At 38.8% G+C, this 14,839-nt stretch overlaps 1 protein-coding gene across 11 annotated transcripts in view; it reads left to right on the forward strand.

Annotated features, from left to right (window-relative positions):
* CEP112 (centrosomal protein 112) overlaps nt 1-14,839 on the forward strand; it is a 564,728-nt gene that overhangs the window by 91,848 nt on the left and 458,041 nt on the right. For 8 of the 11 annotated variants that reach the window (XR_004430727.1, XM_033183912.1, XM_033183919.1 and 5 more), the window contains 2 exons: nt 7,969-8,016; nt 8,264-8,344. Coding sequence is in view for 10 of the 11 variants with exons in the window: in XM_033183912.1 (XP_033039803.1) it covers nt 7,969-8,016; nt 8,264-8,344 (129 nt within the window). In the remaining variant the exon portion in view is untranslated. The remainder of the gene's footprint in view (nt 1-7,968; nt 8,017-8,263; nt 8,345-14,839) is intronic. The other 3 variants (XM_033183914.1, XM_033183913.1, XM_033183916.1) reach the window with 1 other exon arrangement.

Below are 14,839 nucleotides of genomic sequence, written 5' to 3' on the forward strand. Positions count from 1 at the left end.
CTAAATTTGTTTCTCAGTTCTTATAGTTTTTTGTTGTAGTCTTTTAAGTTTTTTTTAAGATATAAGATTATATAATCTGCAAACAAGCATAATTTGATTTCTTCCTTTCCAATTTGCATGCCCTTTATTTCTTTCTCTTGTCTGATTGCTCTAGCTAGGACTTCCAGTACTATGTTGAATAACATTAATGAAAGTGGCCATCTTGTTATATTCCAGATCTTATAGGAAAGGCTTTCAGTTTTTCCTTATTCAATACAGATATGAGCTGTGGGTCTGTTGTATGTGACTTTTGACGTACTGAAGTATGTTTCTTCTTTCCCAAAATTTTCAGGATTTTTATCATGAAGGGATGCTGAATTTTATTAAATGCTTTTTCAGCATCAATTGAAATGATCATACGGTTTTTGTCCTTCATTGTGTTGTTATGATTTATCACATGGATTGATTTGCCTATATTGAACGATCCTTACATCCCTGGAATCAGTCCTACTTGGTCATGATGAATGATTTTTTTTATGTGTTGTTGAATTCAGTATGCTAGTATTTTGTTGAAGATTTTTGCATCAATATTCATTAGTCATATTGGCCTCTAGTTTTCTTTTTTTGATGTGTCTTTGTCTGGTTTTGATATCAGGGTAAGATTAGCCTTGTAGAATGAATTAGGAAATATTCATTCCTCCTCTGTTTTTTGGAATAGTTTGAGTAGGATTGATATTAGTTCTTTTTGAAATGTTTGGTAAAATTCAGCAGTGAAGTCATTGGGTCCTAGGCTTTTCTTTGTTGGGAGATTTTTTATTACAGCTTCAATCTTATTACTTGTTTTTGTTCTGGTCAGGTTTTAGATTTCTTTCTTGTTCACTCTTGGTAGGTTGTATGTGTCTAGGAATTTATCCATTTAAGTTTTCTTTTTTTTTTTTTTTTTTTTTTGAGGCGGAGTCTCGCTCTGTCGCCCGGACTGGAGTGCAGTGGCCGGATCTCAGCTCACTGCAAGCTCCGCCTCCCGGGTTTACGCCATTCTCCTGCCTCAGCCTCCCGAGTAGCTGGGACTACAGGCGCCCGCCGCCTCGCCCGGCTAGTTTTTTTTGTATTTTTAGTAGAGACGGGGTTTCACTGTGTTAGCCAGGATGGTCTCGATCTCCTGACCTCGTGATCCGCCCGTCTCGGCCTCCCAAAGTGCTGGGATTACAGGCTTGAGCCACCGCGCCCGGCCATAAGTTTTCAAATTTATTAGCATGTAGTTGCTCATAGTAGCCTCTAATGATTTTTTGATTTCTGCCATATCAGTTGTAATGTCTCCTTTTCATCTCTGATTTTATTTGAATCTTCTGTCTTTTTTTCCTACTTCATCTGGTTGAAGGCTTGTTGATTTTTTCTCTTGAAGAAACTAACTTTTTGTTTTGTTGATTTTTTGTGTTTTTAAAATTTTCATTTCATTTATTTCTGCTCTGATCTTTATTATTTCTATTCTACTAATTTTGGGTTTGGTTTGCTCTAGCTGTTCTAATTCTTTAAGATGTATCATTAGGTTGTTTATTTGAAGTTTTTCTACCTTTTTCATGTTGATACTTCTTGCTATAAACTTTCCTCTTACTACTGCTTTTACTGTATCCCATAGATTTTGGTATGTTGTATTTTCATTTTTATTTGTTTCAAGAAGATTTCCTTCTTTATTTCCTTCTTTATTTCTTCATTGACCCATGGGTCATTCAGGAGCATATTTAATTTCCATTTGTTCGTATAGTTTTCAAAATTCTTCTTGTTATTGATTTCTAGTTTTATTAACTCATGGTCAGAGAAGATACTTGATGCAATTTAAATTCAAAAAAAATTTTTAAAGACTTGTTTTGTGGCCTAACATATGGTCTGTCCTTGTGGATAATCCATATGTGGATGAGAGGAGTGTTTACTATTCATCCTTTGGATGAAATGTTCTGTAAATATTTTTTAGGTTCATTTTTTTGAGATGGGGTCTGGCTCTGTTACCCAGGCTGGAGTGCAGTGGCATGATCTTGGCTACTGCAACCTCTGACTCCTGGATTCAAACCATCCTTTCACCTCAGCCTCCCAAGTAGCTGGGACTACAGGTGCACGCTACCAAGTCCAGCTAATTTTTGGAATTTTTGTAAACACAGGGTTTTGCAATGTTACCCAAGCTGGTCTTGAACTGCTGAGCTCAAGTAATCCACCCACCATGGCCTCCCAAAGTGCTGGGATTATAGGCATGAGCCACTGTGCATGACCCAGGTGTGTTTTCATTTAGCTACTCTATGTCTTTTGATTGGAGAGTTTAGTTCATTTAAATTGAATGTTATTCTTGATAAGTAAGGAGTTACTCCTGCCATTTTGTTGGTTGTTTTCTAGTTGTTTTGTGGTCTTCTTTTCCTTTTTCCTTCCTTCCTGTCTTCCTTTTAATGAAAGCCATTTACTCACGTGGTAAGTTTTAATTTCTTGGTTTTTATTTTTTGTGCATTTCTTGTAGGTTTTTCGGCTTGAGGTTACCATGAAGTGTGCATGTAATTTAACGCATTATATTAAACTGCTGATCATTGAACACTGATTGCATAAACAAGCAAAGAGAAAACTAATAAAAAAACTCTACACTTCAGCTTCATCCCCCCACTTGTTAACTTTTTGTTGTTTCTGTCTTATTACACTATGTCTTGAAAAATTGTTACAGTTATTATTTTTGAGTGGTTCATCTTTTAGTCTTTCCACTTCAGATATGAGTAGTTCACATGCCACAATTATAGTGTTACAATAGTCTGTGTTTTTCTGTATTCTTACCAGTGAGTTTTATACCTTTAGATGATTCATTATTGTGCATTAATGTCCTTTCCTTTCAGATCAAAGAAATTCCTTTAACATTTCTTGTAGGATAGGTCTGTGGGTGCAGGCTGAATTCTGCCTGCTGTTTCTTTCTGCTGTGACAGGGCAGCACTGAGTTTCAATGCAAAATGCCACAATCACTGTGCTCTCCCTTCCCCAAATACACAGATTCTCTCTTCATGCCATGTAGCCACTGCTGGGGGATAGGGGAATGCTGATGTAGGCGATTTAAGACTGTCTTTCTTACCTTCTTTGGCATCTCATTCCTTAATATGCTAAAACCAGGTGCTGTGATCACTAACCTGATTTTTCCTTCTTATGAAGGTGCTTTTTTATGTGAATAGTTGTTCAATTTGGTGTTCGTGCTGTGGGGAAAATTGCTAAAGGCTTCTATTTGAACATTTTGCTCTGCCTCTTTGATCGCAGTTGACTTTTATATGTTGATTTGGCATCTGGCAACTTTGCCAAACTCTTATTAGTTCTATCATTTATTTGTTTATTTATTCATTCATAGAGTTCTGTGTAGAGAGGTATCTGCAAATGATGAGGTGTTCTAGTTTTTACTCCTAATCTTGTATCCTCTTCTCTCTTTCTACCCTCCTCCTTTTTCCTCTTTTTAAAAAATGCCGTTTAGGATTCTACTACAGTGTCGAATAGGAGCATATTCATAGTGGGTGGTACTCATTGTATTGTTCCCTATCTTAAAGGGAATGCTTTCAGTTTTTCATGTTTTTTTTTTTTTTTGAGATCGAATTTCGCTCTTATTCATTCAGTGCAATGGCACTATCTCGGTCCACTGCAACCTTCACCTCCCGAGTTCAGGCAGTTCTCCTCCCTCAGCCTCCTGAGTAGCTGGGATTACAGGCATGCACCACCATGCCTGGCTAATTTTTTGTGTTTTTAGGAGAAACAGGGTTTTACCATGTTAGCCGGTCTGGTCTCAATCTCCTGACCTCAGGTGATCCGCCCAGCTCAGCCTCCCAAAGTGTTGGGATTACAGATGTGAGCCACTGTGCCTGGCCGGTTTTTCATACTTGTAGTTTTTTTCTTACTTACAGTTTTTTTGGTAGGTTCCATTTATCAAATTAAGAATGTCTCTATTTTGTCAGGATATTTTAAAAAATCATGAATGGTTGTGGAATTTTTGAATTCTTTTTTTTTTTGAGATGGAGTCTCGCTCTGTCGCCCAGGCTGGAGTGCAATGGTGCGATCTCGGCTCACTGCAAGCTCCACCTCCCGGGTTCACGCCATTCTTCTGCCTCAGACTCCTGAGTAGCTGGGACTACAGGCGCCCGCCACCACGCCCGGCTAGTTTTTTTGCATATTTAGTAGACACGAGGTTTTACCGTGTTAGCCAGGATGGTCTAGATCTCCTGACCTCATGGTCTGCCTGCCTCGGCCTCCCAAAGTGCTGGGATTGCAGGCGTGAGCCACTGTGCCTGGCCTGTTTCTTGTACAACTCTTAATTTAGTCTTCATTTCTTGGATGACTTTTGTGTTACTGTTCCATGTTTTTTTTTCCTGAATCTAGTCACCTCCTATTTAAGATCTTTCTATTTTTGTCTTTATTTTGATTTGTAGTATTTTTATGCCTGAAGTTATTTAAAGTTATATTTGAATATGTGTTGTCCTAGTGGTGGTGGAACAAAAATATTATGAAGTATTGACATGTAGGGGAGTGTCCTACTTTAAGTGGGTTGCACAAAAACCTTGATGTATGAGAGTAGGGAGACATGGGAATCAAAAGGAAGGCTGTATTACTGTTTGCCTGTATTTATAAGCTTTTTAAAAAAGTGTTTCCTTCTGCTGGCAGGTCTTGATTTTGATTTTTCTATTTTATATTATAAGTTTTTGTGGATATTGGATTCTTTTTCTGTTCGTGATTATCCATTAGATTTTTCTGAACAAGTAATAGCCAGTGACTGTGTGGGAAGTGGTAGTGGGTGGCTTACTTTATTTCTTGGTGGCAGTCCCTTGTAGTCGCAGCTACTTGGGAGGCTGAGGCAGGAGAATGGTGTAAACCCGGGAGGCAGAGCTTGCAGTGAGCTGAGATCACACCACTGCACTCCAGCCTGGGCGACAGAGCGAGACTCCGTCTCAAAAAAATTAATTAATTAGTTAATTAATCTTAAAAAAAAAAGAGTTGTACAAGAGAAAAAAGATAACTGTAGTGACAGTTTATTACTTTATTTCCTCCTCTGCTACACTGAAATTTAATTTCTTTAACAAACGGTGCCTTTTGTGGTTGTTAGCTTGGCTTGTCTTCTTTTTTTTTGAGATAGAGTTTCGCTCTTGTCACCCAGGCTGGAGTGCGGTGGCATGATCTCAGCTCACTGCTACCTCTACCTCCTGGGTTCAAGAGATCCTCCTGCTTCAGCCTCCTGAATAGCTGGGGTTACAGTCACCTGCCACTATGCCCTGCTAAGTTTTATATTTTTAGTAGAGACAGGGTTTCACCATGTTGGCCAGGCTGGTCTTGAACTCCTGACCTAAGGTAATCTGCCTGCCTTGGCCTCCCAAAATGCTGGGATTACAGGCGAGAGCCATAGCGCCCGGCCATGGCTTGTCTTCTTTTGATTCTTTGATTCTGTCTTGTTTCTGTAGGGCCCTTATCTTCAGCTGCTTTTTTCTTTCCCTTTATCATGAACAACCTTCCTTCAAAGGTGCTTCTCTCTACCTCAGAAGTGATTCCTTCCTAGAACTGCCTTTCTGGTTTCTTTGTAGTTTCCAAGCTCCTCCTTTTGTGCCCATCTCTGGCACTTTGAGCCATTAAATTTTTTTGTATGGCCTGCCTAAGTTAGGCCACTCTTCTTTGACAGGTCATTGTTTGATGATATTTAGTTCCACCACTACTAGGACCCTGAGTACTTTCCTTTTTTCCCCCGTGCTACCACTCTGGTTTGGCTCAGGATCTAATTCTGCTGATTTGTTATCTTTATTTAGCCACCTACGTGTTAATCCAGGGATTTGTATTCTGTTTCTCCTTTTTATGATGTAGTCATGAATGATGGGCATTTTTATTTGGTCTCTTTATCAATCTGTATGGGTCTTTGAAGGATGGGGAGAGACATTTAAATTCATACAGTTGCCATTACCTTTTAGAAACTGGCGTTCACATGAAAGAAAATTGTTTTGTGTATTTCCTTTAATCTAGATGCTAAAATAATTATACTTTATATCCTGTCTATTGCTATACTCTTTTTAAGTTTTACTTGATTACATTCTATTATAAATGTTATGACTTCTTCATTTTTTGATTAATTGATTCTTCATTCACCCTTATTTTTATTGTCAAATTGGGTGTGAATTGTTCATTTTCAAGAATTATTAACCATAATAAATAATTTGGGGAGCTTTTTGAAAACACAATGGGATTTTGGAGAAGTAGAATCCAGTAATTTATATTTGAAATATTTATCATTTGATCCTCATAGTACACTCTAGGATGTTAAAAGAAAAACCCTAAAGAAATTAAACTCAACAGAGTTTAGTGAGCAAAGAATGATTCATGGATCAGGCAGCCCCTGAATCATAATAGGTTCAGAGAAGCTGCAGCACTACTGGATGATTGAAGATTTATGGACAGAAGAAGGATAGTGACGTGCAAAAAATGGAAGCGAGGTACAGAAACAGCAGGATTGGTTACAGCTCTGCTTTTGCCTTATTTGAATCTGGTTTGAACAATTGATTGCCTTGGGCCAAAACTCAGTGAGTGGCACAAGAGTAGGCTGTAGTCTGTGTACACATCCAGTTAGGTTACAGTTCACCATGTATGGAGAAATTAGGCTGAATTAAAAATATGTGAGGAGGCAGCTTTAGGTTAATCTTAATTTAACAAGGGTAAGAACCCCTACCCTAGGTTGAAGTGATGGTTAGTGTTCATATACTTTGTGAGATTATCCATGTAGTAATTTGTAGGTTTGTGATATGAAGAAATTAGACTTTCATGGTAATGATTTTTAATTATTACTTTATTTATGAGTGAAATAGTAGAGATAACTATCAGTATGTCTACTTTATCATATAGTATATTCATGTAATAAATACTTTATTGAAAGGCTACTATACATTAGATATTGTGCTAGGTACCAGAGATACAGAACTGAGAAGACATCATCCCTGTACTCCTTCTGTTCAAAGAGAGAGATGTGGAGACATACTGATAAACACTCAAAGTATTACATAAGGGCTATGAGAGAGTGGACATGGGATACTTTAGGAGCTGATAAGAAGGTGGAATCAGGTACAGGTTACTCCTTTCTCTCCTCTTGTTTCTTCCTTCTTTCCGAAGAAATATTCATTGGGCGCTGAGTTGGGTGTTAGGGATAGAGTGGTGAACAGGGCAGTCATGGTCTCTGCTTTCAGAGTCCACACTGTTTCGAAACAGGGAGATGCCAGATTGTAAAAGGGAACCAGCATCCAGGGTACTACTGGAGTAGTAGGAACTAAGTTTCCTGGGGAAGATGATTTTTAAACTGTGAGTCTTGAGTAAGTTAACCATGTGTAGAAGTTGGGGGAATGATCTTACAGGTTGCAAAGACTCAGACATGGGAGACTGTATAGTGCTTTTAAGTTAAAACGAGTTGTCTGATGTCCTGGGAATGTGGGGTATGGTGGAGATAGATGAATCTGAAAGGGAGATTTAGGGGGAGTCACAAAGGAATTTTGTGTTCTCTTTGCTATTGGAAAGGTATGTTTAAGGATTCATATACCAAATACATCTGGGAGTGCAGTGATTAAATTGAGACTCTAAGAACAAATAGGTATGTGCTTATAGGGTTTGGAGGGCTGGGCAGAGAAATTCAGAGGTGGACAGGCATGAGAACATCTGCCATGTTCTGGTAATATAAGGCATTGTGGATCCTGGGAGCATAAAATGTGAGGTGAAGGGTAATGGAAGATGAGAGTGGGCAGTTAGGCAGTGAGAGGATCATGTAGGTTCATTTTGGCATGCAAAGGAGTTTATGTTTTATATTTTATTTGTAGGGAGCCACTAAAAATGTATCATACAATACCCATTCTAAAAATGAATTAAATATTAAGAAATCTAGAAAATATTTCATATGGCAACTTAATTCTGTATTTTATCAAATAATAAAAACTCCAAAATTAATAAATCCTTATTTTATTTTTAAATTTTCAGATAGAAAATCCTCGATACCTGAGACAGAAGCCTATCCCAGTTTCTCTGGTATGTGAGAAATCCATTGGACTTTTTCTAGGGGCAGGTATTTTAAAATAAAATAATCACCAAGTTATTTATAGAAAATAATGCAGATCTACATTAGGAAAGATAATTGAATTTTATCACTTGGAAGTGATTTTTTCCTGCAATGTTAGTACTATTTTGGTATGGGCTGCAGGTAATTTAGGAGTTTTCTTTGGGATTAAGGATAAACCAGATCTCAAAACGTATTAAATAACTCCTGTTCATTCAGCAGATGACACCGAAATTCAGCCTGAGAAAATCCAGCAGTTTCCATGATGATCATTTTCTCTCTCGAATACGTGAGAAAGAGGTAGGATTGAGATATTGCTGATAAACCCAATTGATAATATAGTTTTAATATTTTATATAATCTAGGTTTTCAGGTTTTAGTTAAAATAATGGTATATTCTAGGAAGAGGTTATATTTGAAACAAATATGAAATGTGATGCATGGTAGGCAGGGTTTGTCTTTCTGTTTTGTCTTTTGTTTTTTGTTTTTTTCTAGAGATAGAGTCTCTCTTTTGCCCGGCTGGAGTGCAGTGGTACGATCAGAGCTCACTGGGATCAAGCAGTCCTCCCATTTCAGCCTCCTAAGTAGCCAGGACTATAGCTGTGCCACCACGTCCAGCTAATTAAATTTTTTTTTCGTAGAGATGGGATCTTACTGTTTTTCCCAGGCTGGTCTTGAGCTGTTGGCCTCAAGCGATCCTCCTGCCTTGACTTCTCAAAGCATTAGTATTACAAGCATGAGCCACCATACCTGGACAAAATAGTATATGTTTACTGTGTACAACGTGATGTTTTGAAATATGTACACATTGTCAAATGGCTAAATTGAGCTTGATATATGAATTACTTCACGGACTTATCATTTTTTTTGTAATGAGAATACTTAAAATGTACTCTCATAGTGATTTTTTAAATACAATCCATTGTTATTAACTAAAGTTGCTATGCTGTACAATAGATCTCTAGAACTGATTTCTCTCATCTAACTTAAATTTTGTATCCTTTGACCAGTATCTCCCAACTCCACTCCTTGTCGCCTGGCCTCATAACCACCATTTTTTTTACTTTTGTGAGTTCATCTTTTATGGAATCCACGTATAAGTGAGATCATGTGGTATTTACCTTTCTGTGCCTGGCTTATTTCACTTAACATAGTGTTCTCTAGGTTCATCCATGTTGTACTAAATGACAAGATTTCCTTCTTTTTGAAAACCGAATAACATTTCATTGTGTGTGTGTGTGTATGTGTGTGTGTATATATCACATTTTCTTCATTTATTTGTTGATGGACACTTTATATTGATTCTATATCTTGGCTATTGCTGCAGTGAACATTGGGATGCAGATAGCTCTTCAATATACCGATTTCATTTTCTTTGGATTTATACCTAGTAGTGAGATTGCTGGATCATATATTTCTATTTTTAATTTTTCAAGGAACCTTCATGTTGTTTTTCTATAATGGCTGCACTGATTTACATTACTGCTAACACTGGGCAAGGGTTCTCTTTTCTCCACATCCCCTCTAATACTGATCTTTTTTCTTTTTGGGCCGCTGGGGCACCAATATCCAATTCCTAGCCAGGACCTTAGTCTGTAGGGGCTGGTCTGGCCGTTTTTGTTGATAGCCCTTCTAATAGGTGTGACGTGATATCTCAATATTGTTTTAATCAGCATTTCTCTGATGATTAGGAATGTTGGGCAGTTTTTCATGTATCTGGTGGCTATTTGCATGTCTTCTTTTGAGAAATGTCTCTTCAGATCCTTTGCCCATTTTAAAATCAGGTTATTAGTGTTCTTACCATTGAGTTGTTTGAGTTCCATATATATTTTGGATATTAACCCCTTATTCAATATATGGCTTGCAAATATTTTCCTTATTGTGCAGGCTGTCTTTTTACTCTGTTGATTGTTTACACCTTTTTATATTGTATAGAAAGAAATTATTGTGGCTATGATATTTAAACAATATATTATCTTCATACTAAAGATATAAGTCATTTTCACAACATTATATTATTAGAGTATTCTGTATTTGACTGTTTACTTACTGTTACTGGTGAGTTTTATCCTTTTATATGTATTTTTTTGTTATTCATTAGTGTCTTCTTCTTTAAGCATCAAGATTTCACTTGAGCATTTTTGTAAGACAAGTCTAGTGGTCATGAACTCCCTAAGGCTTTTTTGTGTCTTAGTACATTTTTATCTTTTCTTTATTTCTCAAAGACTGCTTTGCCACTCACAATATTCTTGGTTGGCAGTTATTGTCTTTCAGTACTTGGAATATGTCATCTTACTCTTTTCTGGCCTGTAAGATTTCCTCCATGAAATCCACTGCTAGTCTTACTGGAAGTCTCTTGTATATAACTTGCTTTTCTCTTGATATTTTCAGAATCCTCCATTTGTTCTTTATATTTGACAGTTTGATTGTAATGTGCCTTGGTATAGTCTTGCTTGAATTAAATCTGATTGGAGACTTTTGACCTTTTTGTACCAGGATATATATATATTTCCCTCAATTTGGAAAGTTTTTAGCTATTATTTCTTTAAACTTTCTACACCTTTGTCTCTTTTTTTCTTCTTTAGCCCCTATGACTTGAATATTTGTTCTTTTGATCCTATCCCATATGTCCCGTAAACTTTCTTCATTCCTTTCCAGTCTTCTTCCTATTTCTTCTCTGACTGCGTATTTTCTAATAGCCTGTATATTTGAGTTTACAGAATTTTTTTTGTTTTGCTTGATCAATTTGGTTGTGAATGCTTTCTGTTATATTTTTCTTTTCATTCATTTTTCAGCTCCAGAATTTGAATTTTTAAAAAATTTCTCTGTTAAATTTCTCATTTTGTACACTTACTGTTTTTCTGATTTCGTTAAATTATTTCTCTGTATTTTCTTGAAGCTGACTGAGCTTCCTTAAAACCATTAGTGTGAATTATTTGTCAGGCAGTTTATATATTTTCATTTCTTTGGGGTCAGCTATTGGGAGATTATTTTCTTTTGCTGGGGTTATGTCTCCTTGTTTTTTTATGTTGCTTGTTGCTTTATATTGGTGTCTGCACATTTGAAGAAGTAGGAAATTACTATCGTCTTTGTAGACTGGCTTCATTTGAGAAAGCCAGTCACTATTCAGCCTGTCCAGAAACTCTGGGCAGGCTGTTTGGCCTATTGGTAGGCTCTCTCCTACAATCCTCAGGCAGAGTCAGAAAGTGGGTGGGCCTGGTATCCTGGTCCTCATGTTTGAGCTTGGAGCCTGGATCCACTGGGTAGATGTGTTGTTTTGGTCCATGGGAGTGAGCTTGGAGTTTGGGTCTGTATGGTAAGCCTGAAATCTGTATCCACCAGGGCTAGCCTGAAGCCTGGATCCACAAGGGCTGACCTGGTTCTAGGGTGGGTTTAAGCCAGAATCTGCAGGGGCCGGACAGATTCTGGGATGGGCCTGGTTCTTTGGTTCACTGGGACAGATGTGGGGCCTGAGTGTGCAGGGGTGGGCTTGGGTCATGATTCTGTAGGGATGGACCTGGAATCTTAGTTTCTGAGGGCTGGCTTGGCACCAGAGTTTATTGGGATGAGCCTGGACCCTGGGTCTGTTAGTCAGGCCTGGACCCTGAGTCTCCTGGAATGTGGGATCACAGGGGTTAATACGGATATTGGGGCCCCAGCGGCCGGCCTGGGATCTGGGCCAGAGGTGTTGACTGGGAGGTTGGGTGGGTCTAAAGCATGGGATTGTGTTGGCTGACCTGGCTCTGAATCCTGGGTTATGCTTGGAGCTTGGGGCCAGATGGGCTGGCCTGTCATTGGGTATGTCTGGAACCTATATTCACATGGGCCAGCATGGAGGCTGAGTCTGTGGGTGCTGGCCTGATGACTAGGGATTCTGGGGGCTTTCCTGGTTCCTGGGTAGGCCTGAAACCTGAAGTTGTCGGGGCCAGCGTTGTGCTGTGAATAGTCTGGAGCATAAAGTCGCTGACCCGCCTGGCAATGTGGTGAGTCCAGAGACTTGAGTCTGCTGGGCTGGCTTTGGAACCTGGGACTGTGGGATCTTGCATTGTGCCAAGTTAGGCCTAGAGGTTCAGTCTATGGGTACTGACCTGGAGTCTTGGGTCTTGGGAGCTGACCTGGAGCCTGGGGCTACAGAGGCTAGCCAGGAACCCTAGTCTGTAAGGGCTGGTCTGGCTCTGGGGTGGAGCTGAAGCTTAGGCTGCTGGGGTCAGTCTAGCACTAGGGTTAGTTTGGATGCTGTGGCTGCTGGGATCAGCATGGGGTGGGGGTGGACCCAGGGACTAAATCTACTGGGCCAGTCTGAAGCCTGGGGCTGTGAGATTTTCCTTGTACCAGGGTGGATTTGCAGGGTCAGTCATGGGGTACTGGCTGGGAGTCTAGGGCTGAAGAGTCCTGCCTGGTCCTGCGTTTTACTGGGACTGACCTGGCATCGGGGTCTGAGTTACGTCTAGTGCTCACCTTTCTTTCCTCCTCCCAAGTGGAGGGTCTCTCCAAGCTTTACTGTCTGGAGTTGGGGGAGGGGTGATGTGAGTATTTTAAAATCTGCAGCCTCAGACTGCAGAGTAAAACTGTCCTTTCTACATTCTGTGTTAGGTCTTTTCCTATTTTGTGCTATATTTCACCTTGTTTGCTTAGCTCTTATGAAGGTATTTTTGTACATGTTTATGTTCAAATTGATTTTTCTGTGGAGGGACAAGGGCTTGAAAGTCCTAGTCTGCCATCTTGCTGACATCAGACTCAGGGTTTTCTTTCTTGTGTAATCCTGGTGTTAAAAAAACTGTTGTAATAAAAGCAAATGACATTTTAAAAAGCAAATTTGGGAGTAATATTTCTTATACTCAGACATACCTTCCTTTGAGCTCTTGTTTTGAATTTCTTTTTCTAAAAATTGTCATTCATTAATTATAAAAATAATTTTGAGTCATTCCCAACTATTTTTCCTTTTAATTTTATTTTGTATTAATTCTTACTATTGAGGCTGCTTACCATAAAATAATTAAACGAACTGAAAGGAAGTGGTCACTTGAAAATTTTGTTGATGACAACTTGGGGCAGGAGTCAACATACCAATGCCACCCACATATGTTTTCTTTTTTTTTTTGAGACGGAGTCTCGCTCTGTCGCCCAGGCTGGAGTGCAGTGGCTGGATCTCAGCTCACTGCAAGCTCCGCCTCCCGGGTTTACGCCATTCTCTCGCCTCAGCCTCCCGAGTAGCTGGGACTACAGGCGCCCGCCATCTCGCCCGGCTAATTTTTTGTATATTTTAGTAGAGACGGGGTTTCACCGTGTTAGCCAGGATGGTCTCGATCTCCTGACCTCGTGATCCGCCCGTCTCGGCCTCCCAAAGTGCTGGGATTACAGGCTTGAGCCACCGCGCCCGGCCCACCCACATATGTTTTCAAAGAAAAAACATTTGAAGCTATTATGCATTACATCAGAAATTCATTTTTAAATGTGTTTGATTTTATTTTTCCTAAATCCTTATGTTTTTGCTTTTCTTTTGGGCATACTATAAAAATATTTGAGGCATCATTGAGAAGTTTGCATTTAATCATAAACTTATTCCATATATTAAAATATATTCACTGTACATTTTTCTAAAATAATCCTTTGTGCAATTACATAGTCATTTCTGACTTATTTTGATGAAGTTTTTAAATCATATTTTTCTCCATTGTACAATATTTAAAAGTATCTGCTGATTTGCCCCTGTGTAAAAACTATGTTCGTTTCATCTGTCTTTTAAATTAGCATGTCTAATTATAAAAGAAAGTAGGTAGATTTTTATTAAAGACACTTTGAGAAATAGAGACATATGTAAGGAGGGAAATAAAATCACCTATAGAATCAACACCTAGAAATAAAAAATACTGGTAATATATTCTATGTTTTTTTCTTCTTTTCTCTGTATGTTCTATAAACATATGTTTTTCTTTAGAAAATTGGTATGGCCAGGCATGGTCGTTCATGCCTGTAATCCCAGCACTTTAGGAGGCTGAGGCGGGTGCTCACCAGGTCTGGAAATCGAGACCATCCTGGCTAACACGATGAAACCCTGTCTCTACTAAAAAAATACAAAAAATTACTCGGGCTTGGTGGCGGGCGCCTATAGTCCCAGCTACTAGGGAGGCTGAGGCAGGAGAACGGCGTGAACCTGGGAGGCGGAGCTTGCAGTGAGCGGAGATCACTCCACTGCACTCCAGCCTAGGCGACAGAGCGAGACTCCGTCTCAAAAAAAAAGAAAATCTTATGTCTACTTGTTTAAATCCCTTTTATTCAACATTCAATTGTCAGTATACGGATGAATGCTCTTCTGTTTTGAAGTTTGTTAGAGCCTTACATGTCCCTATAAAACAACTCTTGTGCATGTTCTCATCTAAAAATGTCTTTATTGTTGCTGGGTAATATTTTTAAAACCATAAATATTTTTCTTTTAAGTGAGTCAACTTTATTTAAAATTAAATATTAGCTCTCAAGTATTTATCACTTTCTCAACTGATTCTTCAGAGATAATTGTTGCTGAAAATTTAATGGGTATTCTCTTTAAAATTCTTAGGATTACTTCATTCTTAAGTAAAATTAGATCATATACTACATATAGACCATTTCATTGCTTTTTTTTGAGACTGAGTCTCGCTCTGTCACCCAGGCTGGGGTACAGTGTTATAATTTCAGCTCATTGTAACCTCTGCCTCCCGGATTCAAGCGATTCTCCTTCCTCAGCCTCCTGAGTAGCTGGGATTACAGGTGTGTGCCACCATGCCCGCTATTTTTTGTATTTTTAGTAGAGACGCT

Source organism: Trachypithecus francoisi, unplaced genomic scaffold, assembly GCF_009764315.1.
Source record: "Trachypithecus francoisi isolate TF-2019V2 unplaced genomic scaffold, Tfra_2.0 Lachesis_group20, whole genome shotgun sequence".
Taxonomy (NCBI): Eukaryota; Metazoa; Chordata; class Mammalia; order Primates; family Cercopithecidae; genus Trachypithecus; species Trachypithecus francoisi.